Source organism: Lepidochelys kempii, chromosome 19 (assembly GCF_965140265.1).
Source record: "Lepidochelys kempii isolate rLepKem1 chromosome 19, rLepKem1.hap2, whole genome shotgun sequence".
Lineage (NCBI taxonomy): Eukaryota > Metazoa > Chordata > Testudines > Cheloniidae > Lepidochelys > Lepidochelys kempii.
In genome coordinates this window covers 15553743-15575759 of record NC_133274.1, presented here as the reverse complement: position 1 = coordinate 15575759, position 22017 = coordinate 15553743, and the positions used below count along the sequence as shown (strand labels likewise).

At 49.2% G+C, this 22017-nt stretch overlaps 1 protein-coding gene across 1 annotated transcript in view; it reads left to right on the top strand.

Moving 5' to 3' along the window:
- NKAIN1 (sodium/potassium transporting ATPase interacting 1) overlaps positions 1 to 22017 on the top strand; it is a 205754-nt gene that overhangs the window by 138776 nt on the left and 44961 nt on the right. The window contains exons 2-5 of the mRNA XM_073317792.1: positions 3524 to 3661; positions 7638 to 7718; positions 16480 to 16677; positions 20452 to 20512. Coding sequence (XP_073173893.1) covers positions 3524 to 3661; positions 7638 to 7718; positions 16480 to 16677; positions 20452 to 20512 — 478 coding nt within the window. The remainder of the gene's footprint in view (positions 1 to 3523; positions 3662 to 7637; positions 7719 to 16479; positions 16678 to 20451; positions 20513 to 22017) is intronic.

Here is a 22017-nt window from a genome sequence, read left to right as displayed (position 1 = left end):
AATGAAACGGAGAGTCTCTCATCTCCAACCCCCGGACTTTAAAAACTACCCCAAATTTGAGACATGTGATAAAATTGTGGTAACAATGAGGTTGGGCTAGAACTGGGAGTGGTCTCTGTCAAGCAGTAAAGGGGTGAGAGAGATCCTGGTAGTTAATTTAATCCATCTAGTTGATCGTAAATATGGAGCTGCAATTCATTCCTGGACACGGTAGCAAAACCCATCTGAATAGAGCCCCTGGGCAGAACTGCCCTCATGCTTCTCTTTGCTGAGCAGACTCAGCAAATGCATTGCATGATCTGCATGCAGCATATTCACTGGGACAGGTTTTTGCAGCGGAAACCTCTTTGCACCCTATTACTTCATCACCAAGAAAAGCTCTTTGGTTCCATGTTAAGGGTCTTGTTATTTATTATTTGTATTGCAATAACGCCTAAGGGCCACGGACCAGGGCCTGACTGTGCTAAGACCTGTACAGAACCAGAAGAATTGTGTTTTAAGAGTCTGTTCTCTGCGTTTCCTTGCTACCTGATGCTGTATGTCATTTATGAAGCAATGCAGGAGGTTTGCAATAAATTCCATGCAGCTCTGATAGACTTGGGATGTGTGGGTGGGTGTGCGTGTGTATTATATACCACTAGTTCTCCATTAGATCCAAAATTGTAAAGTCTAAGCGTATTTTCTAGAGCTGACCAGAAAATGACCCCCAGCCCCAAATGTAGGTTTTTGGTTTTTCAATGAAAATCCAAATTTTTTTTTCAAAAGCGGGGGGGGGCGGGGTGGTTGTGAAAATTTTCATTTTTGACATCACCCCTTTTTTTGAATGAGAAACATTTTTGTGCAAACAGTGTTGACCGGCTCTAAGATTTCCTCATGTTACAAACCATAGACAATACAGGGAAGGGTAAGTTATTTTGCAACTGGCTGGAGAGATGTGTGCAGTCCCTTACACAGAGCTAGCTGCTCCTGGGACAGTTGCCGAATAATAATAATAATCCCTAGCTCTTATATACCCCTTGGCATCAGTAGATCTCAAAGGGCTTTACAAAAGAGGCAGTATCGTTGTCCCCATTTTACAGATGGAGAAACTGAGGCACAGAAAGGGGAAGTGACTTGCCCGCAACTGCATCCCCCTAGTGATGGGGTTGATCCAGACACTTGCATTTAAAAATCTCAGGCTGCAGCTCAGGGAAACACATTTCCAAATGCCCCTTTTCACTCTAGCACAGTCATGGTCGAGATCACTGGGTGTCAGATGCTCCTGCCCCACATAATTGAAGGCTAAGGCCCAACTCCTGCCACTTTTTGCATGCAGGCACAGCACTCCTCCAGGATGCAAGAAATTGCAGGATCATGGTTTCTAGCTTTTCAGCCAATATGTATAAGCGTCAGTGGGGACACTTGGATAGAGAGATAGAGACACAAACTCAACACCAAATGCCAGGAATCATGGCCAAAAAACATGAGATTGGCTTAAAATTAGTAAAGTATTTATTTTCCTTGCACACAGGTATTTGAACCTTTAGGAGTCATGTTTTCAAGCTTTTCTCTACAGCCATCATATGTATATATATGAGAGATGTGATTCCCATCTAATGCCGTGACTCCAGGTGCTCGGGTTTTAAGAAAAACACTAAGTATCTGGTGATGAAATCAGGGAGTTGGCAATGCTGCCCCTCTTTCAAACCTTATCTAAAATGAATTCTGTAATTAAGGATAATAGGCCTGAAGCCAATAACAAAAACAGAGCTAAATAAAGAATGGAATAGTAGGCAGAGAAACAAATACTGAGACGGTCTTTAATTTTGCATGCATTCAGAAATCACTATGCAATATTTAAAACTGCATCAAAGCCTTATTTATGATTATGACAGACAAGTGCCATTAAAAAATCATGGTGGTAAACAAAGAGAATTCTGTACACAAAGAGCAATGAATCATGAAGTAACAGACTGATTTGGAGGTAAAGGTGGCACAGTTCGAATTTTCTACTGTCCCGGAAAGCCACTGGACAAATACCAGCTATTCTTTTGTATTGATTTCACAGAAAGTAAAGGAGGACTTGTGGCACCTTAGAGACTCAACAATTTATATGAGCATAAGCTTTCGTGAGCTACAGCTCAGAGTTTCTATCAGTCTGGGCTAGGAAATTTTCCCTGAAGCAAATTAAACTCAGGGATGAATCTGGCCCCGGCAGTTCATTCCGGGTTTTCCCATTCGTCTGTGCCAAAGAGGCGAGTTCAGCGAGAGACCCTAGTGCCAGTGCACTGGATGAAGCTGGGGAGAGCAACTACTCCTCCAGTGCTGCAGAGAGTTGAAGGACATTTCAACAGAAGAATGAACTGAGCTAAACATGACAAGTCTCACTTCCATTATTATCCCCTTGTTTGAGTCTCCAAAGCCCTGCCCTACTCTTGGCCTGTAACCTAAGTCACAGGCTAATGCCCAAACCACTGTAGTCTCTGTACACTGCTCTGCTGCCTGTGGGCCCAGACCTGCTCCCAAGATAGCTTTGCCATTGTCTTCACCAGTACCATAGATGGGGTGGTTCTGAGATGGAACACAGCTTCCAGACCTCCTTACACACCTCCTGTCCTGCTGACAGGGAGAGTCCTTCTTGCTATTCAATGCAATTCACTGCAGGACAAACCCCATCAGATGGCTCAGAATCAGAAAAATGGCTCCGAGCCTCTTCCATCATTGGGGAAGTTTGGACCCTGATCTGAACTTCACAGCTCTGGCCCATCCCTCTGTCTCTCACTGCCACTGTCAAGCTCCAGCTCCTTTCCCTGCAACCAAGAAGGACATTCTGGAGCATCCTTCTTTGCCATCAGCTCAGTGTGTCTCTGCACCTGGCTTGCTGCTGGAGAGCTGAGTGTGAAATGTGCCCGGAGAGAATGAATTGCTAGGAAAGTGTCACAGACTCTCTGCAGTTCATTTTTATAGATTCATAGATTCCAGTCCCAGAAGGGACCATCACAATTATCTAGTCTGACCTGTATAACTGTATAACCTGGCTGACATGGGCCAGAGAACTTCCCCCAAATCATTCCTAGAGCAGAGGTTTGAGAAAAAACACCCAGTCTTGATTTTAAAATTGCCAGTGATGAGGAATCCACCACGATCCTTGGTAAATTGTTCCATTGGTTTTGCTATTCCAGTTTTGCTAGGGAGGCACTTGCTCACAGTCTCTTAACAAATCAGGAGCCTGTGGCCTGCAGTTCAACATGGGGAGAGGTACCTACCTGCTGACCCTATGAGCTCTTGGCTACCCATTCCACTGACTCAAGTCTCCCCAGTCCCTCCTTCTCCAACTCCAGCTGGTGATTATTCCTCATAAAACCTCCCTGCCATGATGTATTTGCCAGACGCTGGATGATGAATCATGCAGACATTTCAGTCTATTGTAACTAATTGTCCATGGGATTTCCCATTAATTACATGATACTCTTTGCCTTTAATGTCCCACGAGCCTCTGTGCAATGAGTAATTCTCTGCTCTGTCCCCCTTTGTTCTTTTCCAGATAGCAGCGCTGGAGAGGCAGATCTTCGACTTCCTGGGCTATCAGTGGGTGCCCATCCTGGCTAATTTTTTACACATTATGGCTGTCATCCTGGGCATCTTTGGGACCATCCAGTACAGATCCAAATACCTCATAATGGTAGGTCCAAGAGGCCGACTGGTGCACCCTGCCTGCTAGTGCATCTCTTTTACTTCTAGCACTTTGGCCAGCACTCCGCGGGGCTCACTGCAAATACTTTACTGCTTTACTGCTTTACTGCTCGGGGGCTATCCGCTGGCACAAGCCAGCACTCAGCAGTAATGATGATAATGTGTAGTGGCCCAGATTTGGCCAAGGAGATCCATGCCTGGAGAGGCCCTGCATGCCCCTCGAGAAACGGGGAAGTCAATCACATCTGCATCACCATCCCCCTCTGCTCAGCACCCTGCTGAGGGCTCGTTGTGATCCTCATGGAGGAGAGGGCAGGACGGGATGCAGGCCAGAGAGCCTGTGTGGTCCCAGAAAGACTGGTCAAAAGCAACAGAAAGATCCCTCCCATTGGGTCACAGAGGTAGCTTGTCGCCAGCTTCGTTAATACTAAGGGTCCCTGTGTATATATAAGGGTTCCCAGCAGGCCTGCCCCTGTCTGCTATTATGAAGTGCTGTGTGACCTCACCTGGCTCTGTGAGCTGCTCCAGCAGGGAGAGAGAGCCCTGTATCAATGCGGAAGAGAGAAGAGGGGGCAGTGGAGGTGGCCAGCCTGATTGGAGTTTCATTGAACATTTAGGATTCAACCCAGTTCATTAAGGCTTTTCAGTCCTTACAGTGGCCATAGGTGCAATTTTGATGGACCCCAGCTGAGTTAAAGTGAAGTTCTGAGTGACCGTAGGTCAAGGTATGATGCAGTTTCCAGTAACTGCAGGCCACATTGTGGTGCAGTTTCAGGTAACCCCAGGCTGAGTTAGGGGCAGTTTCAAGTGACCGCCAGGCCAGGTTATGGCTCCATGTGGGATCTGCTGTTTCATTTGGTTTAGACAGAAAACTGGGTGAAACTGGCTGTTTGAGCAGAGTCTTATTCTGAGATCTGAGGTTCACTTGAAGCTCAGGGAGAGTGACCCCCTTTGTGAACGGCCACAAAGAAAATGAGAAAAGACGGGGGAGTTTGGGGGAAGGAAGTGACAGGAAGGGGAAGCTGAGTGAACGTGGAGCAGGGTGGGAATGAAATGGGGGTGAGGTTTTCCTTCCAGAATCCTTCCCCCGTGCCCGCTCCTGGGAGTGGGCGGCAGGAGCGGAGGAGCGGAGGAAACCAGCCACACAGCGGCGCAGATGGTTGAAAAGCTGCTGGTGAAACGTCTGATGCAACGAAATGAAACCGTTTCATGGGCACAGACTGATTCTGCTGAAACGTTTGATAAAAAAAACCCACCACCTTTTATTTCGATAAAGTCAAAGGGCTCGGATTGCACCTGATTGTTGGGACTCTCATGTCATATGATATTGAACTCCAAGCTAGACAGTCAAAGTGAAGTGTTTGGACTGCAGGACGAGGAGCAATGGTCTCAGGTTGCAGCGGGGGAGGTCTGGGTTGGATATTAGGAAACACTATTTCACGGGGAGGGTGGTGAAGCCCCGGAATGGGTTCCCTAGGGAGGCGGTGGAATCTCCGTCCTTAGAGGTTTTTAAGGCCCGGCTTGACAAAGCCCTGGCTGGGATGATGTAGTTGGGGTTGGTCCTGCTTTGAGCAGGGGGTTGGACTAGATGACCTCCTGAGGTCCCTTCCAACCCTAATCTTCTGTGATTCTATGCTGAGCTTTGGTAAGTTCATTTTGACGTTTCGTGGGAAATTTCCACCAGCCCCTCCTGTGCAAGCCACTTTTTACACGGGTGCAACGCACCGATCCCAGGGATTTGCCTCAGTGCGGGTGTACTGGCAGAGCTACCTCAGGCTGGTCTACACAAGTAAATGTCCTTCCCCCAGAATAGTTTAAACCAGTTCCCCAGTGCAGGGACCTGTTTAAACTAGGCCAGCACAACAATTCTTTGGCCAGTATAAATTGCATCTCCCCTAAGGGGGGTCACTGGTACAGCTATATCAGCAAACCCTTTCTCGTGTAGGCAAGGCCCCATATAAATAATCCCAGTGCTGACAAGCCCCGAAGCTTTCTTAATGATGCTGTAATTCCCAGCCAATTACCTGGGAAATGTGGTCAAAAGACTGTAGCCAGGGCCAAACATCAGCTAATTCATCCTATCTAACTCTCCCACTTGTCTGCCCCAGGGGACCATTCAGTTACCATGACTGTTGTTCTACATGGTGTGAATAACTATGCAAGGCCCTGGGAATCCAGACTCCTGGTTCAAGTGACAGCACTGCCCCTGATTTGATGCATGGTCTTTGACAACTCACACCAACTCTCCATGCCTCAGTTTCCCCACCTGTGAGACAGGGAGAACAGTCCTTGTGTAATGCACAAGAGGAAATGGGAGGATCTTCCCAATGTCTGTGAAGTGCACCAACGTCCTTAGATGTCAGGTGCTATGGACTTGCATGGTATTTTTGTAGAACAAGTTCTGTTCTCAGCTGCACAAATGCAATTGCTGCAAGATGATTTCCTCTGGTAATAATATCACACTTAGCTCTCAGAATCTGTAGATCTCAAAGCACTTTACAAAGGAGGGTAAGATTTATTATCCCTACTTTACAGATGGGGAAACTGAGGCACAGAGCATATCAACAACTTGCCCAAGGTCACAAAACAAGTCTGTAGCACAGCCAGGACTAAGGGCTGAGGTCTCTTGTTCCAGCCCATGGGTTGCACTGCCTTTCTCTGCTGGCGCTCTGAATGACAGCGCCATAAATGCTGTCATGTGACATCCTGCCCTGTACGGTAGAATTCACAGTCAGTACACACCACAGTCAGTGTCTCGTTCTGTGCCAAAGAGCTCTGGAGAAGCCTTGAGCATTTCCTCTCCCATCCTATTCTGTACTGGGCCACCTGGTGAGATGGTGGAAATGCCTCTACAGGGGCAAGGTTAGTAAAGCTGGGCTTCAGCACTGATTTTAATTACTGCAACCACTTCTTTATCATAGGGGTTTTCTGCTTTAACCCCTCCTGGACCCTGCCTGTGATCACCCCACACCTGGCTCGGGAGGAGTGGACGAGTGTGTTTAGTTTGACTTTGTCTGGTCTCTGTCCTTTTAGAGATGGGCCTGAGCTTCAATGTTCAGATCCCATTCAGGCTTTCCCTGAAGTCTGGGAGCATTTAGATGGGAGAGGAGTCGATGCTGGGGGAGAAGGTTGGTCTAGAACCCTTCTCTGGTTGATTCAATTGCAATTTATTAGCATAAAGCATAAAAGCGAGTTTATCTAGTATCCTGAGTCCTGACCACAGATCTGGGAGCCAGGAGATTTCATCTCTGATACTGACTCATTGTATGACCTTGGGCAAGTCACTTTGCTTTGTGTGCTTCTGTTTCTCCATCTGTAACAGGGGGATAATAATACCTATGCACCCATCCTGGAAGTGTGTGTGTGGCATTATATGGTTAATTAGTTGATATTTGTAAGGTGCTGCAGGTATGTGATAAATTATAACAGATTTTCACTTCCAGAGCCCTGCATGCTTTTGGGGCCAACAGATTACAAACACTGAACCTGATCACCTTGTCGTTGCTGCTGGTTTAAATCAGGAGTGACCCCACTGAAGTTTGGTGTAAATGTGGTGTCCATGAAAGCAGAGCTGGGCCCATTACTCATTAATGCATTAATGCATTTGCTTGTGCATGCTGGGTAGCTGCAGGCAGCGATAAGAGCCCATGCTCCAGCCCAGGTTCTGCATGCCCAAACACATGGTGCAGGCAGCTGTCTCTTTCTGCAAGGCCCATGTGCGTAAGGCCTGATCCAAAGCCCCTTGAAGTCAGCAGAAAGACTCCCCTTGACCTCAGTGGGATTTGGCTCAGGGCAGAAAGCGGGTGCAGGAGAAATCTCAGTGCTGTTGGGTCTCCTTCAAATGCCCTGCCCGAGGGCAGAGCCCCCTGGCAAAGTCTCACGCCACCCAGCTGCTTTTCTCTCCTGCTGCTAAGGGCCGTTTTGCCCTTCTGCATTTCTGAGCCTCTGTCTCTTTCTCTCCCCAGTACGCGGTGTGGCTGGTGCTGTGGGTTGGATGGAACGCATTCATCATCTGCTTTTACCTGGAAGTTGGACACCTGTCACAGGTAATTACCTCTCTAATGGCACTGAGCGCTGGCTCCTCCGGAGCCATTGATCAGCCTGGCATCCCTGCCTCTTGGGTTTTACATCCTTCCCCTTACGTCTGGTATTCCTCATGCACATGGAGGTCATGGTGCTGGGGAAGAGCAGCGCTGGGGAGGGAGGGCGCAGGGCATCATCACTTGTGCCATTGCAGCTGCTTACAGGTTTGCAACTTTCTTTCTTTCTTTCTTTCTTTCTTTCTTTCTTTCTTTCTTTCTTTCTTTCTTTCTTTCCACCGTAGCACTGCAGAGACTGATGAGCCGATAGCTCTGGCTTGGGGGAGGCGGTGGGGCTAAGTGATCTGCATGTTTCCCTCAAATGCAGCTCAGCTGCTGTTCGAAGGACGGTGTAGTGAATTGGGCGTTGGACTGAGGCTCTGGAGACTGGGTGTCCTTGAGTGACCTTGGGGAAGTCACTTAATCTGCCCTGTGCCTTGGTTCCCTATCTGTAAAGTGGGATGATACTTCCCTACTGCACAGCGGTGTTGGGAGGATAAAGTTCTATTGATGGTGGGGACGTGCTCAGACTCTGTGGGAATAAGGATTTAGCTGCACCTCAGTTGTCACCTGCAACATCACCTGGCCTCCGCACACACAGCTCTGTTGGTGTCCCTCGGCCCTGACTTGCAGCACCGCCAGCTATCTCAGTCCTGAGTTGCAGCTGGTCAAAACATTTCCAGCGGAGCATCTTTCAGTTGGAAAACGAGAGACAAGGTGGGTGAGGCAAAATCTTTTATTGGACCAACTTCTGTTGGTGAGAGACAAGCGTTCAAACTACACAGAGCTCTGGGGAACCCTGAAGAGCTCTGTGGTGCTCAAAAGTGTGTCTCTTTCACCAGCTGAGTGGGTCCAATAAAAGATGTTTCCTCCCCCTCCTTGTCTCTCTCAGATCCTGGGACCGACAAAGCTACAGAGACAGTTGGAAAGTGGAGAGTCAATGAATTTGGAATGTTTTGCAGGAATGTAGCGAGTCCAGATTTCACAGAATCATAGAATCATAGAATATGAGGGTTGGAAGGGACTCAGGAGGTCATCTAGTCCAACCCCCTGCTCAAAGCAGGACCAATCCCCAACTAAATCATCCCAGCCAGGGCTTTGTCAAGCCTGACCTTAAAAACCTCTAAGGAAGGAGATTCCACCACCTCCCTAGGAAACACATTCCAGTGTTTCACCACCCTCCTAGTGAAAAAGTTTTTCCTAATATCCAACCTAAACCTCCCCCACTGCAACTTGAGACCATTACTCCTTGTTCTGGCATCAGCTACCACTGAGAACAAGTCTAGAGCCATCCTCTTTGGAACCCCCTTTCAAGTAGTTGAAAGCAGCTATCAAATCCCCCCTCATTCTTCTCTTCCACAGACTAAACAATCCCAGTTCCCTCAGCCTCTCCTCATAAATCATGTGTTCCAGTCCCCTAATCATTTTTGTTGCCCTCCGCTGGATGCTTTCCAATTTTTCCACATCCTTCTTGTAGCGCGGGGCCCAAAACTGGACACAGTACTCCAGATGAAGCCTAACCAATGTTGAATAGAGGGGAGCGATCATGTCCCTCAATCTGCTGGCAATGCCCCTACTTATACATCCCAAAATGTGATTGGTCTTCTTGGCAACAAGGGCACACTGTTGACTCATATCCAGCTTCTCGTCCACTGTAACCCCTAGGTCCTTTTCTGCAGAACTGCTGCCTAGCCATTCGGTCCCTAGTCTGTAGCGGTGCATTGGATTCTTCCGTCCTAAGTGCAGGACTCTGCACTTGTCCTTGTTGAACCTCATCAGATTTCTTTTGGCCCAGTCCTCTAATTTGTCTAGGGCCCTCTCTATCCTATCCCTACCCTCCAGCGTATCTACCACTCCTCCCAGTTTAGTGTCATCTGCAAACTTGCTGAGGGTGCAATCCACACCATCCTCCAGATCATTTATGAAGATATTGAACAAAACCAGCCCGAGGACCGACCCTTGGGGCACTCCACTTGGTACCGGCTGCCAACTAGACATGGAGCCATTGATCACTACCTGTTGAGCCTGACAATCTAGCCAACTTTCTATCCACCTTATAGTCCATTCATCCAGCCCATACTTCTTTAACTTGCTGGCAAGAATACTGTGGGAGACCGTGTCAAAAGCTTAGCTAAAGTCAAGGAACAACACGTCCACCGCTTTCCCCTCATCCACAGAGCCAGTTATCTTGTCATAGAAGGCAATTAGATTAGACAGGCATGACTTGCCCTTGATGAATCCATGCCAACTGTTCCTGATCACTTTCCTCTCATGTAAGTGCTTCAGAATTGATTCCTTGAGGACCTGCTCCATGATTTTTCCAGGGACTGAGGTGAGGCTGACGGGCTTGTAGTTCCCAGGATCCTCCTTCTTCCCTTTTTTAAAGATGGGCACTTCATTAGCCTTTTTCCAGTTGTCTGGGACTTCCCCGATCACCATGAGTTTTCAAAGATAATGGCCAAGGCTCTGCAATCACATCCACCAACTCCTTTAGCACTCTCGGATGCAGCGCATCCGGCCCCATGGACTTGTGCTTGTCCAGCTTTTCTAAATAGTCCCGAACCACTTCTTTCACTCCATGTCTCCAGAATTGAAGAGCTGGTGTGTTTCCCCTCCGCCATCTCCGCCCTTCTATGTCTTTTCATCTTCAGTTCTCCACTCGCTTCATATTACAACCCATGAAAACTGCAGACTTCTTCACTGTGTGTCCATTGGCACCAATTCCAGGCATTGGAAACACAGTGCAGACTTCAGAGCAAGGGACGGGTCGTGGGCAGATGGGCTAGAGTCCAGCATCACAGGGCTGGAAGGTCTCTGCCCCTCGGACTCTGTGTAAGAATGTGAACGACGCCCTGGCGGGTGGACGAGCACGCTGTGCAGCAGGGAAGCCCAGGAGCCCTGGACTGCGCATAGTGGCTTGTTATTGTCGGGTCTCTCCTGAGCACAAAGCGGCACACGCTGGCTTTTGGGGTAGCTCCTGTAGCCTGTACAGCACTCGCCGGTTTGTTTTTGTCAAGCTGTCTGTAAGGGCTGGGCACTGCCCCCAATTTTATTATTAATTATGATGATTACTACTGTAGAGGCTGGGAGCCTTAGTTATGGACCAGTACCTCATGGTGCTAGGTGCTCTATGAACATAGAACAAAGATGGTCCCTGCCCCAAAGAGTTTCCGGACTAAGAATAAGACAAGAGACAACAGATGGAGACAGACAGGGGAGTACATGGAAACAACGTGACGATAATGGTCGGTATGACAGGCAGTGGTCTCGGTCCAAGGGTTGCTCATGAGTCTTGTTTTGGTCACTATTTTTCTCCTCACAGGTTCTGGGTGTGATGGTCTCTCCTCATGGTATTTTGATCTCCTCATGGCATGCAGGCACCAGTGATTTCTCCTCCCAGTGATTTGTATGCAGCGTTATTTTCTCACGATGGCTGCTCCTTGCAACTCTTTCTTTCTGGGGCATTCTGGTTGCTGTACTTTTGTCCGGCAACAGTTTCTCCTCACACGACCCATACTGTGATTCTTTCAGACCAGAGATGGTTTCTGCTCCCCAGGATTCAACCTACATGATTTCACGCCATGCTGGTTGTTTCCACCCCACACCTCGCACCTCAGAAAGAGCAACTGGGACATGTTGTTCTTTGGTGCTCACTGTTGCCTCTTCTAACGGCATCTGGAGAGCCACCAAACAGGGTCACTCCCACGGGGTTCTACAGGGACTCATTTCTGGGTCGCAGGGAAGGACGGCGGCATCTCAATGGCTCTAGAAGAGCCCCCAAGACAACCTGCTCACCATCAATGGGGCCGAGCCGTGCATTCCTTCCCTGTGCCAGCAGAGCACCTGCATATCTGGCTGGCAGCACGCATGGAGGGAGGCATACAGAGTAATCTCCCATGTAAACACCATGCAGGGCGACTGTTGCTTCTTTATCTCTTCAAAACAACCAAGGTGCTCCCTCCCCAGCCTGCCCTGAAAGGCAGTGAGTGACACCTTCACTAAATCTAAAGGGATGTGTGCATTTAGTGGCAATGGGCGAAATCACTCTCTGAAACACCAGCTCCATTTCCCCACCCGACAGAGATGGATAGCGCTGCTGGCTTTCCATTCTGTTACTTAGATCCATCAGCATCCCAGGAAGGGCAGGGTGGCGAGGGCGACGGGGTGGGCGGCTTCGGAAGGGAACGAGGCTGCGGATTGGAATGTGGAGCGTAGGGGAGCAAAATTAATGAGACTGATTAATTGGGAATTTCAGGGTGCTCGTTAATCATTTAGCGCCGCCTGAGTTTATGGATTGCATGAATCCGACAACACAATTTCATAAGCCAAGGCTGCGGCTCTTGCTGCAGCTGCTGCAGAATCCATCCGTGTGTCACTGTAGTGAGAAACAGGCGCTTAACAGGCGGTTACAGCCAGCAAAGGGGCTGTGTGCAATTAGCTCCGTGTCACTCAGCGCAGTGACTCCCTGTGCACCCAGAGGCCTGGGCTACACCCAACTGCTTTGCCGGCACAGCTACATCAGGTAGGGTCTGTCGACACTCCAGGGACTAGAGCGCTGTAGCTCTGCCGGCACAACCTCCTAGTGTGGACACAACCTGCAGGGATGCAAGGGGTGGGGGAACACCACGGAATCATTCATCCATCGACCTAGTTGCTCTACACTGGGGGGTCGGTCTGGACCTCAGGCTCCAGGGGCCTGATTCTCTTGTGCTTTGTACCTAGTGTCGTTATTTACATCAATCAATGCAAAGTGGGCGTACGACCAGATCCCAATGGTAACATTTTGCTCTGCTTTAAATGACAGGACAGGGCACAAGGCAACGGAGAAACAGGCCCTGCGATCTCACAAAGAGGAAAAGGAGCGAAGCAAAAGTGCAGATTGTGCAAAGATGTGGGACTGCTGCTGTTTGCTCGAAAGCTCTCAGCCGTTGGAGCAATAAATCTCAGCAAAACCGTTCTGATAACATGAAATTATTAATAAAAGTTTGTGTTGTTAAAATTAACGGCAGCAGGGAGAGCTGTAAACTGGTGTTCAGAAGAAGCCGGGGAATCTTATGCTGTCAAAGAGCTGGAATGCAGAGAAACAGGCAATGCGTGCCCAGAGACCAGGGTCTGCTCCACACAGCCCCCATGTGTCGCTGCAGGATGCCTGGAGTGGGCATTCCTCTCTTTTGACAACCGCCAGAAGATGCTGCCAAGATAATATTTTGAAGTTTTTAAAATCCAGGTTTTTCATGAATCCCTCGTAGATGTTGGAAAGTGAAATTTCTCTTTGTGGGATTTTTTCCTCTCCCACAGACTGACCCACTGTTTTGTTATTGTAGGGCTGCCTATGAGCACTGGGCTGTGCAGACTTGGGAGCAGGCTAGAGTTGCCAAGGAGCCTCAGGAAGTGCACTGGCCGGTTTGTTATTGTAGGGTTGCACTGGGATGTGGAGACGGGATGCTTGTTTGAAACTCTCTGAGCCTCCTGAGTCTACAAACCTGGGTTATTGATCCTCTTTGCTAAAGAGGTGTCACTTCCCTGAGATTTCTGCTCTTTCCACTTGTGCTTGGGCTGTGGCAATCTCCCTTGCTCTCTTGTCTCTGTCTCGTTCTGTGCGTAGTTCGGCTCTTCCAGTTTCAAGTCGTGGATGGGGCAGGCTGTGCAGAAGCCCAGCAGACATGGAAACCAAGCTCACCAAGCTTTCCCAAACGTCCCAAACATTGGGTGCCTATTGTGGGCATGTCAGCTGCATCTGCAGAAACATGAGGGGCCCTTTGGGCCCTCTTTTATGTCCCCCAAACGGCATTGTTATTATTATTATTAAATAATAAAAAGAACCCCCTAGCTCTTATCTAGTGCTTGTCATCAATAGATCCCACAGTGCTTTACTAAGGAGGTTAGTATCATTTCTCCATTGTACAGATGGAGAAACTGAGGCACAGAGGGCTGAAGTGCCTTGGTGAAGGTCGCCCAGCAGCAGAGCGAGGAATAGACCCTGGGTCTCCTGTGCCCAGTTGAATGTTCTGTCTTCAGGTGTCCCTGTCTATTAGTCTTCCACCTGTTGCTTCTTGAGAAATTATTTTGTTTCCCCCATGAAAATTTTCAGTGAAAATGAGAAAAGAAAAAAATCTGCTTTTTACTGAAAAACCAAAACACCGACTGTGTGTGTACGCGTGTGTGTGTGTGGCTTCTGACAACCCAAAACCCAAACTTTTGGCTTTAAATCAAAAATGTTGCCAACTGTTTTTGGTTGCCAAAAACTTGCGGGGGGAGGGGAAACCTTTTTTTAAAAAATAAATACCCATTTTTTGGTCAAAAACTATTTTCTTCACAAAACAATCCTTTTTGACAAAAACCCTGACTTCTGTCACAAAAAAATTAAAAAGTTTTGTCAGCGCACTGTGGGGCTGCTCTTTGCCAAACTCCCTTGGGTCCGGACCCTGCCGTCGGGGTTTGGTGCCGCATGTTCAGTGCTCCTGGTAGTGCTGAGAGAGACTGCTGTGGTTTGCTATCAGATGCCAGCAGAGCTGGGAGATATGCAGGGTACTGAAGTGGCTCTCTGCTCCCGAAGCGGTGCAGCCACTCTCCCCTGTGCGCTGGATGCTGGAGAGGCCTCTCTGCTTTTCGGGGAACCTGCCCACAGTAACGCTTTCAGATGCGAGCGTTCCCTGCGGCTCACCCAAAGAAAGCATGGCTGCAGGAGTGCTAAGTCTTTAAGTCCGATCTGTACTTCTGCTCTGTAAGCAGGGGCAGCTGTGTTGATCGTGCTGTGCGTTCATCTGGTCACTCCTGGAAGGGAGCCCCGGCCCACGTATTGCTGGCTCAATTAAATTTCAGCTTTGCATCTTGCAAGTCTGCTATCAGGCGGGTGCAGGCGCTGGGCTGGGAGGATTAGAGGAGCAGCATCTTATCCTTCCAAGCCGTGTCTTGCAGGGGCAGGCCTGCTGTGTATGAAGCAGAGATCTAAAAGCTCAGGGAGATCAACCATGGAGAGCTCCAAAGCATGTCAATGGGCTTACCAGGCAGAGACATCCAGGAGCAAAGCCTTCGTGGTGGGGGTCTGTTTGTCTGTCTCACTGGCAGTGCTGCCCAATGCACTCAAACCATGCTGGGGAGAAGGAGAATCCATCTGCATCTCAGAACCAAGAAATGGACCTGGCCAGGGGCTTTGCTGGAGTGTTATGGTGCTGGTTCTCCAGGTGCTGAGTCCATGTGTAACCCACACACCTTCTGGGGTGGGGCTCTGTCCCATCTAGTGGCACCGAGATGACCTAGAGAGAGTTAAAGGAGTCTGCTCTACATCCTGAGCTAAGAGCCAGTTGACTTTTAGCTCCCTTGGTAGAGGCTCATGCACTAAGCTCCAGAGGCCCCACGTTCGATCCCGCCGACAACTGGGGTCTGTCGGGGTTACACATGCTCTGACGATCTTGTGAGTTTCACATGGTGTAGCCAGTGCTGAGAGAACCTGCAACAGTCCCATTGCACGTCAGGAGATACAGGTGCTGCTTGTGCAAAGGAACCAGTCCTGGGGCTTGCAAAACCAGGCTGGGATCCCACAGGAACCTCGAAGATGCCGCAGCGTCCTCAGCTCAAGCGCTTTCAGGCACATGTGATTGTACAGCATGCAGCTGCCCTCTCCTGTGCTGCTGTAGCCCTTTGGGAGGACATGGAAGCACCGGGCTGGCAGGCTGGAGAGACGTGGGGCTTACTCCTCAGCTGGTATAAATCAACAGAGCCCCATGGAAGTCAGTGGAGCTCCTCTGATTCTCGTCCCTGCTGTGCCTTAGATTTCCGATGTGGCCTGGGGCAAGTCAGCTAACTTCTCTGGACCAACTCTGCGCATAAGTAACGTGTGTGAATGTGGAGTCACTCCAGGGAAGTAACTCTAGATTTACACTGATGGGACGGAGAGCCAGTTTCCCCATTTGACAGGAATTATAAGGCTAAACTCCTGAACCGCTCTAAAATGCTCTGAGATCCTTGAATAGAAGATAGAAGATGCTAGAGAAGGTCCAGGGGCGCTGCTAATTATTAATAAATCAGATTGGTGATGCAAGGAGAGACATAGTAACGATGCGCTATACAAATATGATTCATCGTTCGGTGCAGAAGTACGTGTGGACTGTAATGTAACGCCACGCCCCGTGGGGCAGGGTGTGGCATCAGTGGGGTTAGAATGTGGGATTTCTGGATCTTAATGCATGAGCCACTGTTGCCTGCACTAAAAGGCCCAGGTCTGCTGGCTGATGCTGTCGCAGGCTCATCAGCCCGTCCGCGACCCAGCCACTGCATGAGGGGACAGAGCACTACACTGAGTGTCCCTTCCCCTGTGAAGCCTTGTTACTCTTGGTGCTGCTTTGGGGAGTGGACCTGCAGCTCCCACTGACTTCACCAAGAGCTGGGAGGGCTCCATACCTCTGAAAATCAGGCCTTTGATGGTTTGTTTTGGGTGTCATTGTCTCCATATGGATACGTGGGTTCGAATCCCATTGCTGACACCATGTAGCAATTACAGAGACCCAGGACACCATGGTCAGGGTGAATGCAGGACTGTCTTTATTTTCTGCTTACAAAGATCCTTACTTCCTTGCTGTGCGCTTCCTAGTGGTCACCCTGAATAGAGGCTCTAAATGTTCAACACCATCATACCCTGGGAACTGGGAGTGCCCTCTCCTGGGGAACGGTTCCTATAGAAAGGGGGTGGCTCACTCTGTGCTTGTGTTCCCATGTTCCTCTCCCATAGGACCGGGACTTCATCATGACCTTTAATACCTCGCTGCACCGCTCATGGTGGATGGAGAATGGGCCCGGCTGCCTGGTGACGCCGGTGATGAACTCAAACCTGGCCCCCGAGGACCATCACGTCATCACTGTCACTGGATGCCTGCTCGATTACCAGTACATCGAGGTAGTGAGCAGCGCCATGCAGATATTCCTTGCGGTAAGGGGATCCAGATCTCGTGTCCCTCCCATGTGATTCCTGAGGGTGCTAGAATGAGCAATAGCAAAGATCCTGGGCCTGATGCACATGCTTTGACTCCATTGGAGTTACTCCTGGTTTCAGGTGAGAAGAGAATCAGGCCCAGTGGTGTAAATCCAATGTAACAGCACCAGAGTAAGGTCTTGGTGTGACTGCAGCAGGTGTAGCCATACCCGCGATAGCTTGGGTCTAGCCCCCTCCAATAACAACAGCAGTGACATCACAGCAGCATTGGCGGCCGCTGCTTGAGTAGGTACCCATGGTCCTGGGTGCGTGGGACTAGCCTGTGCCCCCAAGGCTTCACTGCTGTTGTTACTCAACCTAGTTGATCAAATCACAGTCACACCTGTGATTGCAGTGTAGACATGCCCTAAGTGGGCCTGACACTCCATTACCCTGCACTTGTACAAAGTGGGTGCAAAGAGCTGATCTGCAAACCTTGCCATGGGTAGATTCCTGTGTTCCTAGATGGCTACACCCAGCGCAGGGCAATGGAGAGCCAGCCAGCTCACTGAGAACATATCCGGATCAGTCATCTGTTCCTGACTTTCCTAGAAATTATTGTGTACCCTTGCTAACACTGAATGGCTGTAACACTGCAGCCCAGAGTCAGCTGTATTTCAGGGGTTCCCTGTCAATGGGTGCAGGACCCCTACAGAAATACAAAGTTAGCATTATTTATGAAGGTGGAGGAGGCTGAGACATGGGATTTGGGTCTGAATCCAAATTTTCCCCAAAGTTCTGGAACATTTGGATTCAGCGTGTTCTAGTTCTGGCCCATGCTAAAGCCAAGCCCAGAACTGAATCTGGATCAGAACGTCCCAAAAGACAAAGGAGACTTTTCCCTCCAGATTTGGGATTCTAGGCCTGTCTCTATTAATGATCCCCTTTAACTGTGCATAATGCAGCTGTGATTCCATTCAACATAAACCAACAGGGTGAAGTTCGACACACCAGGATGGCCCCGAGAGGAGGTCGCACTCTTAATGGATGTCCAGTAAAACTGGACAAAGTGTTATGCATTTTTTTCAAAAATCTTTTTTTTAGAAAAAAAAGTAAAAATCCTCTATTTCCACTCAGCTGCGATGTACCGTTCAGGGGCCCATGTTATTGTATGATGCCCTCACACCTGTGACACCCACAGAAACCACTCAAGGAGCTGAAATGCTGTAGAGCCATCAGCCCACAACCTCAAAGGTATTTAGGCGTCTCACTCCCGTTGGAATCAGTGGGAGCTAGGCACCTAAATCGCTTTGAGGATCTCTGGGCCACCAGCGCTGGATGAAGTCATTTCAATCCCTTGCCGCTCCCAAAAGCCACCACTTAGAGGCTATTGGGACCATGCTATTTTCAAAGTGAAATTGGGAGGTGTGGTGGGAACTGGTGCTGATCTTTAAGAAATACTAAAAGAGCAATCCTGGGTGTTCTTATCGTAAATTTGTCTCTAGTGCCTAGTTAAATCATGGAATGAATAATAACAAGAGGTGTGGCGGAATCACTTAAAGATCTAGGGTGAAATTCACCCTTATGCAGAAGGCCATCACAAAGCACACTTCAGTCCTCTGCACCTGGTAAATTTCACCCTAACAGATAATGGAGCCATGAGCCTGGGTTATAAACTGGGTTATAAACTACCAACTTCGCTCCTTTCCCTTTGGTTTGAATTGTAGACGGAATGGAAGAAAGGAATGCAGCTGAGGCACTAATATATCGCGGGGAGCTAATCTGGCCCATTCCAGCTGGTGACCTCCCAGTGCGTTAGCGTACATTAGCGCCGTGTGCTACAGAGGAGATGTTGGTAATATAATGTGTCATAGCAGCTCCTCTCTGGGCGGGTGGTGCTCGAGGTGTGAACAGCGGAGGAGCAGAGCTGACGACTCTGTGCCTGAAAAGCCCCCCGGAAATGTGATGTTTTGTGTGTGCGAAATGTTGACTCAGAAATCACGCTCACAATGAGAGCCAACAAAAGAGCTGAGCGACACATTCCCAGAACGGTGTGGACTGAGGCCACTGCTCTCAGCTCCCTGTCTGGCAGCTTCCTACACCAGAGGCTGCTAGTGAGTTGTCAACAGGCAGAAAGATGCCAGGAGTTTAAGCAATTGTGAATGTGTCCTTGGCTGGGCTGGAAGCAGAAATAATTGCCGGAGAGACACAGAAAGGGGATGCTGGAGGGGAAGGTTTTAAAGGAGAGCTGCAAGGCAGGGTTTAAAAACAGGGGTGCACTTTTATTGCACACACACAGCCCTCCCCCATGTCCCGATTAATAACTGAAGGGCTCCCTCATGCAGCCTCATGAATGACAAGCCCAATAAAATAAAATAAAAGGTTGAGTGCATCAAGTGCTGATTCACGACACTGCCTGGCAATGGGGGAGCTGGATGGAGCTGGCAACAGGGTGGACCCAGTCCTAGTGGAACACCAAACATCTGCCAGACATGACCTGGGCTGGCTCCTACCAGCCTTGGCAGCAGCAGTCTTTGGTTGGGGGTAGGGCCAGGACTCAGAGTGAGTGGGAATGGGTCACGTGAGCTTTGAGAAGGGCCTGCTTCCCACCAGCCTCTGCAGCTTGATGTCTCCGAGCTAATGGCAGGCTTCCTGTCAGGTCAGGTGGCCTCTCATGCAGGCAGGGTGTGTGGCCTGGCAGGGTCTGCAAGGGGAACAAGGCCAGAGATATCTCCCTCTGCATAGTACCTGCGAGTTCAGTCCCAGTTTCCAGCACACACCTCCCATAGCAGCACCGCTCGAGAAATCCTCTCCTGCCTTTGCCATGCCATGGAGCAAAGTGCATCTGGTGCCGCAGGCCACCTCTGAGGACCCTGGGGTCAGTGACAGGACCATCTTCCATTTAGTCCAGGACCCCAGTGCTTTCTCCAGTCCAGGTGTAAGTGACTCAGGCAATGGGGCCTCCTGCAGACAGAGCCCATGAAGTGCAAATATTGGAACCAAAGAGAGCTCCACCTTTGTTCCCCAGTTCCAACTTCATGGAACAAACTGGAGGGATTTGAAGTGTGGAGGGCAAGGGCAGACCCCTTCCAGCTCCAACAGAGCCCCATAATCCTGTCCCAAAAGAGCTCTCCCCAAATGCTGTCACCACCAGTATGGACTGATGTCACAGAACCCTTCTGGCCAAGGTGCTAGGACATATCCCTCCCACTCACCTGCTGAGCGCTTGTCTAAACATACAAGCTGAGCTGATTTGTCTTAAATTGGTTTCTGGACATCTCATCAGAGGCCAGGACTAATGCCATGTGATTTAGGTGACCTGTCACCTGCCATGAACAGAGTTGAAAACAGAGCCAAAGGGTAAAATTCGTCCCATGCAGAAAACCTGCACCAGGCCTATGCACCATTTACCCTTCTGTGCAGCGCCTAGTGCAATGGGGCACCATTCTCAGTTGGTCCCAGACCACTGCCGTAATAAACATGGTTAATATTAGTTAATCCCACTTTAGCCCACAGGGCTGAGGATGCATAGGTCCGTGCTGGCCCCTCTGAATTTCACCCAACAGGAACAGATTGTGAAATTGAAATTTACGAAGAAATTTGTAACCTTCTAAATCTGTTTGCAGGTAACGGGTGAGCAAGATAAGGAGATTAAATTGACTTGATAGATTATTCGCTCTGGATAGTCTGCCCATGTCCACTGCTGCTACTTCCGACCCTGGCTATCTGTCTGGTTTCACATGTCTCGAGCTCCAAATAATTGGCTTTTCTCTCTGTGTTTTTGTTTTTAAGCTCTTTGGATTCGTCTATGCCTGCTATGTCAGCAAAGTGTTTATGGAGGAAGAAGACAGCTGTAAGTGCTTTTGCTATTAGTCACAGAGAGTGAGCGGCAGCATTGCAAAAGAATCGGGGATAATGTGGTACATTGGTTTGCACAGCCAGTGCTGGGCACAGCAGAAGTGTCGGGATTAATGAAGGGGAAAGGGACCATGCTCCTTTTCCTCTGGGCTCCACTTCCAAGGAGGCTCCAGTTCCAAAGCTGAGTCCTACGCCATCAAATGACAAAATCCAGGATCCTCACCTTTGATCCGTTCCCTCCAGCCCTCCCCCCAGACCCCTCAGGTTTAATGATGCCCTATCACAGGGTGACTGATCCCTTTAAGGGGAGATGTGCCTAGCCCCACAGTACGACTGCCTCCCTCGCTGCAGGGCCAGCTGATAGCCTGAAGAGAACCTGCTCCCTATAGGGGCCAGAAAGACAGAACTAGCGGCCATCGGTTATCGAGAGCCGTTTAACTAATAAATGATGGCGGGAGGCCAGGGCCTGTCCCAGATTCTGGCCTGGGGTTGCTCCTGCAACACCTCCTGTTGCTCTTATGTGGTGTTGCCCGCTGGCATACATGCCCATTGAGGAAATGATTCCTTGTTTTTCGGTAGCACCTAAAAGCCCCAGCCAGGTTTGGCTGCTGCATGCACATGGAATGGAAGAGGTCTCTGCCTCGAAGATCTTACAAATACAAATAACAAGACAGACAGTCAGATATGGACAGACAACAAAAAAGCAAAAGTGCAGGCCTTGTGAGCTCCAGCATGATTTCTTCCCCATTTCCCCCTCGCAAAAATGCCCCTTCCCTCACCTTCCCACCCACCAACCTTCCCCATCCCCAGCATTCTCCACAATCTGGATTCCCCAAGCACTGGTTTATCAGGAAGGCAGTGTAGTCTAACGGTAAGTGCAGGGAGTCAGAGCCCCTGGTTTCTATTCTGCAACTGACTGGCTGTGTGATCCTGTGTAGGTCATGTTGCTCTATGGTTTAAGCAGGAATTACAGTCTACGCATATAGATTTATATGCATAGTCCTAAGGCAGGCTCTTTGCACAGCATGGGTTTCATTCACTGTGCCCCAACCCAAAGCAGGGAGGTTGGCTAATAAGACAGCTGGTTCAATCAGTGCTGTGTTTGTTAGCTTAAAAGAGAAATACAATGGGAAAATGATGGAACAATCAAGTGCTTGTCAGAATAAGCCTTCTGGGCCAATCCTCTGTCCTTTGATCAATCTTCCACTCCAGCTCTGTCTCTGATGAAGAGGCTGAGTGAAGCTACATGTTAATGATACACAGGATGTCCACAGGAAGCACCACCATGGCATTAGACCCCAATCCATGTGGATAAATTGGAGAGAGTCCAGCGAAGGGCAACAAAAATGATTAGGGGTCTGGAACACATGACTTATGAGGAGAGGCTGAGGGAGCTGGGATTGTTTAGCCTGCAGAAGAGAAGAATGAGGGGGGATTTGATAGCTGCTTTCAACTACCTGAAAGGGGGTTCCAAAGAGGATGGCTCTAGACTGTTCTCAA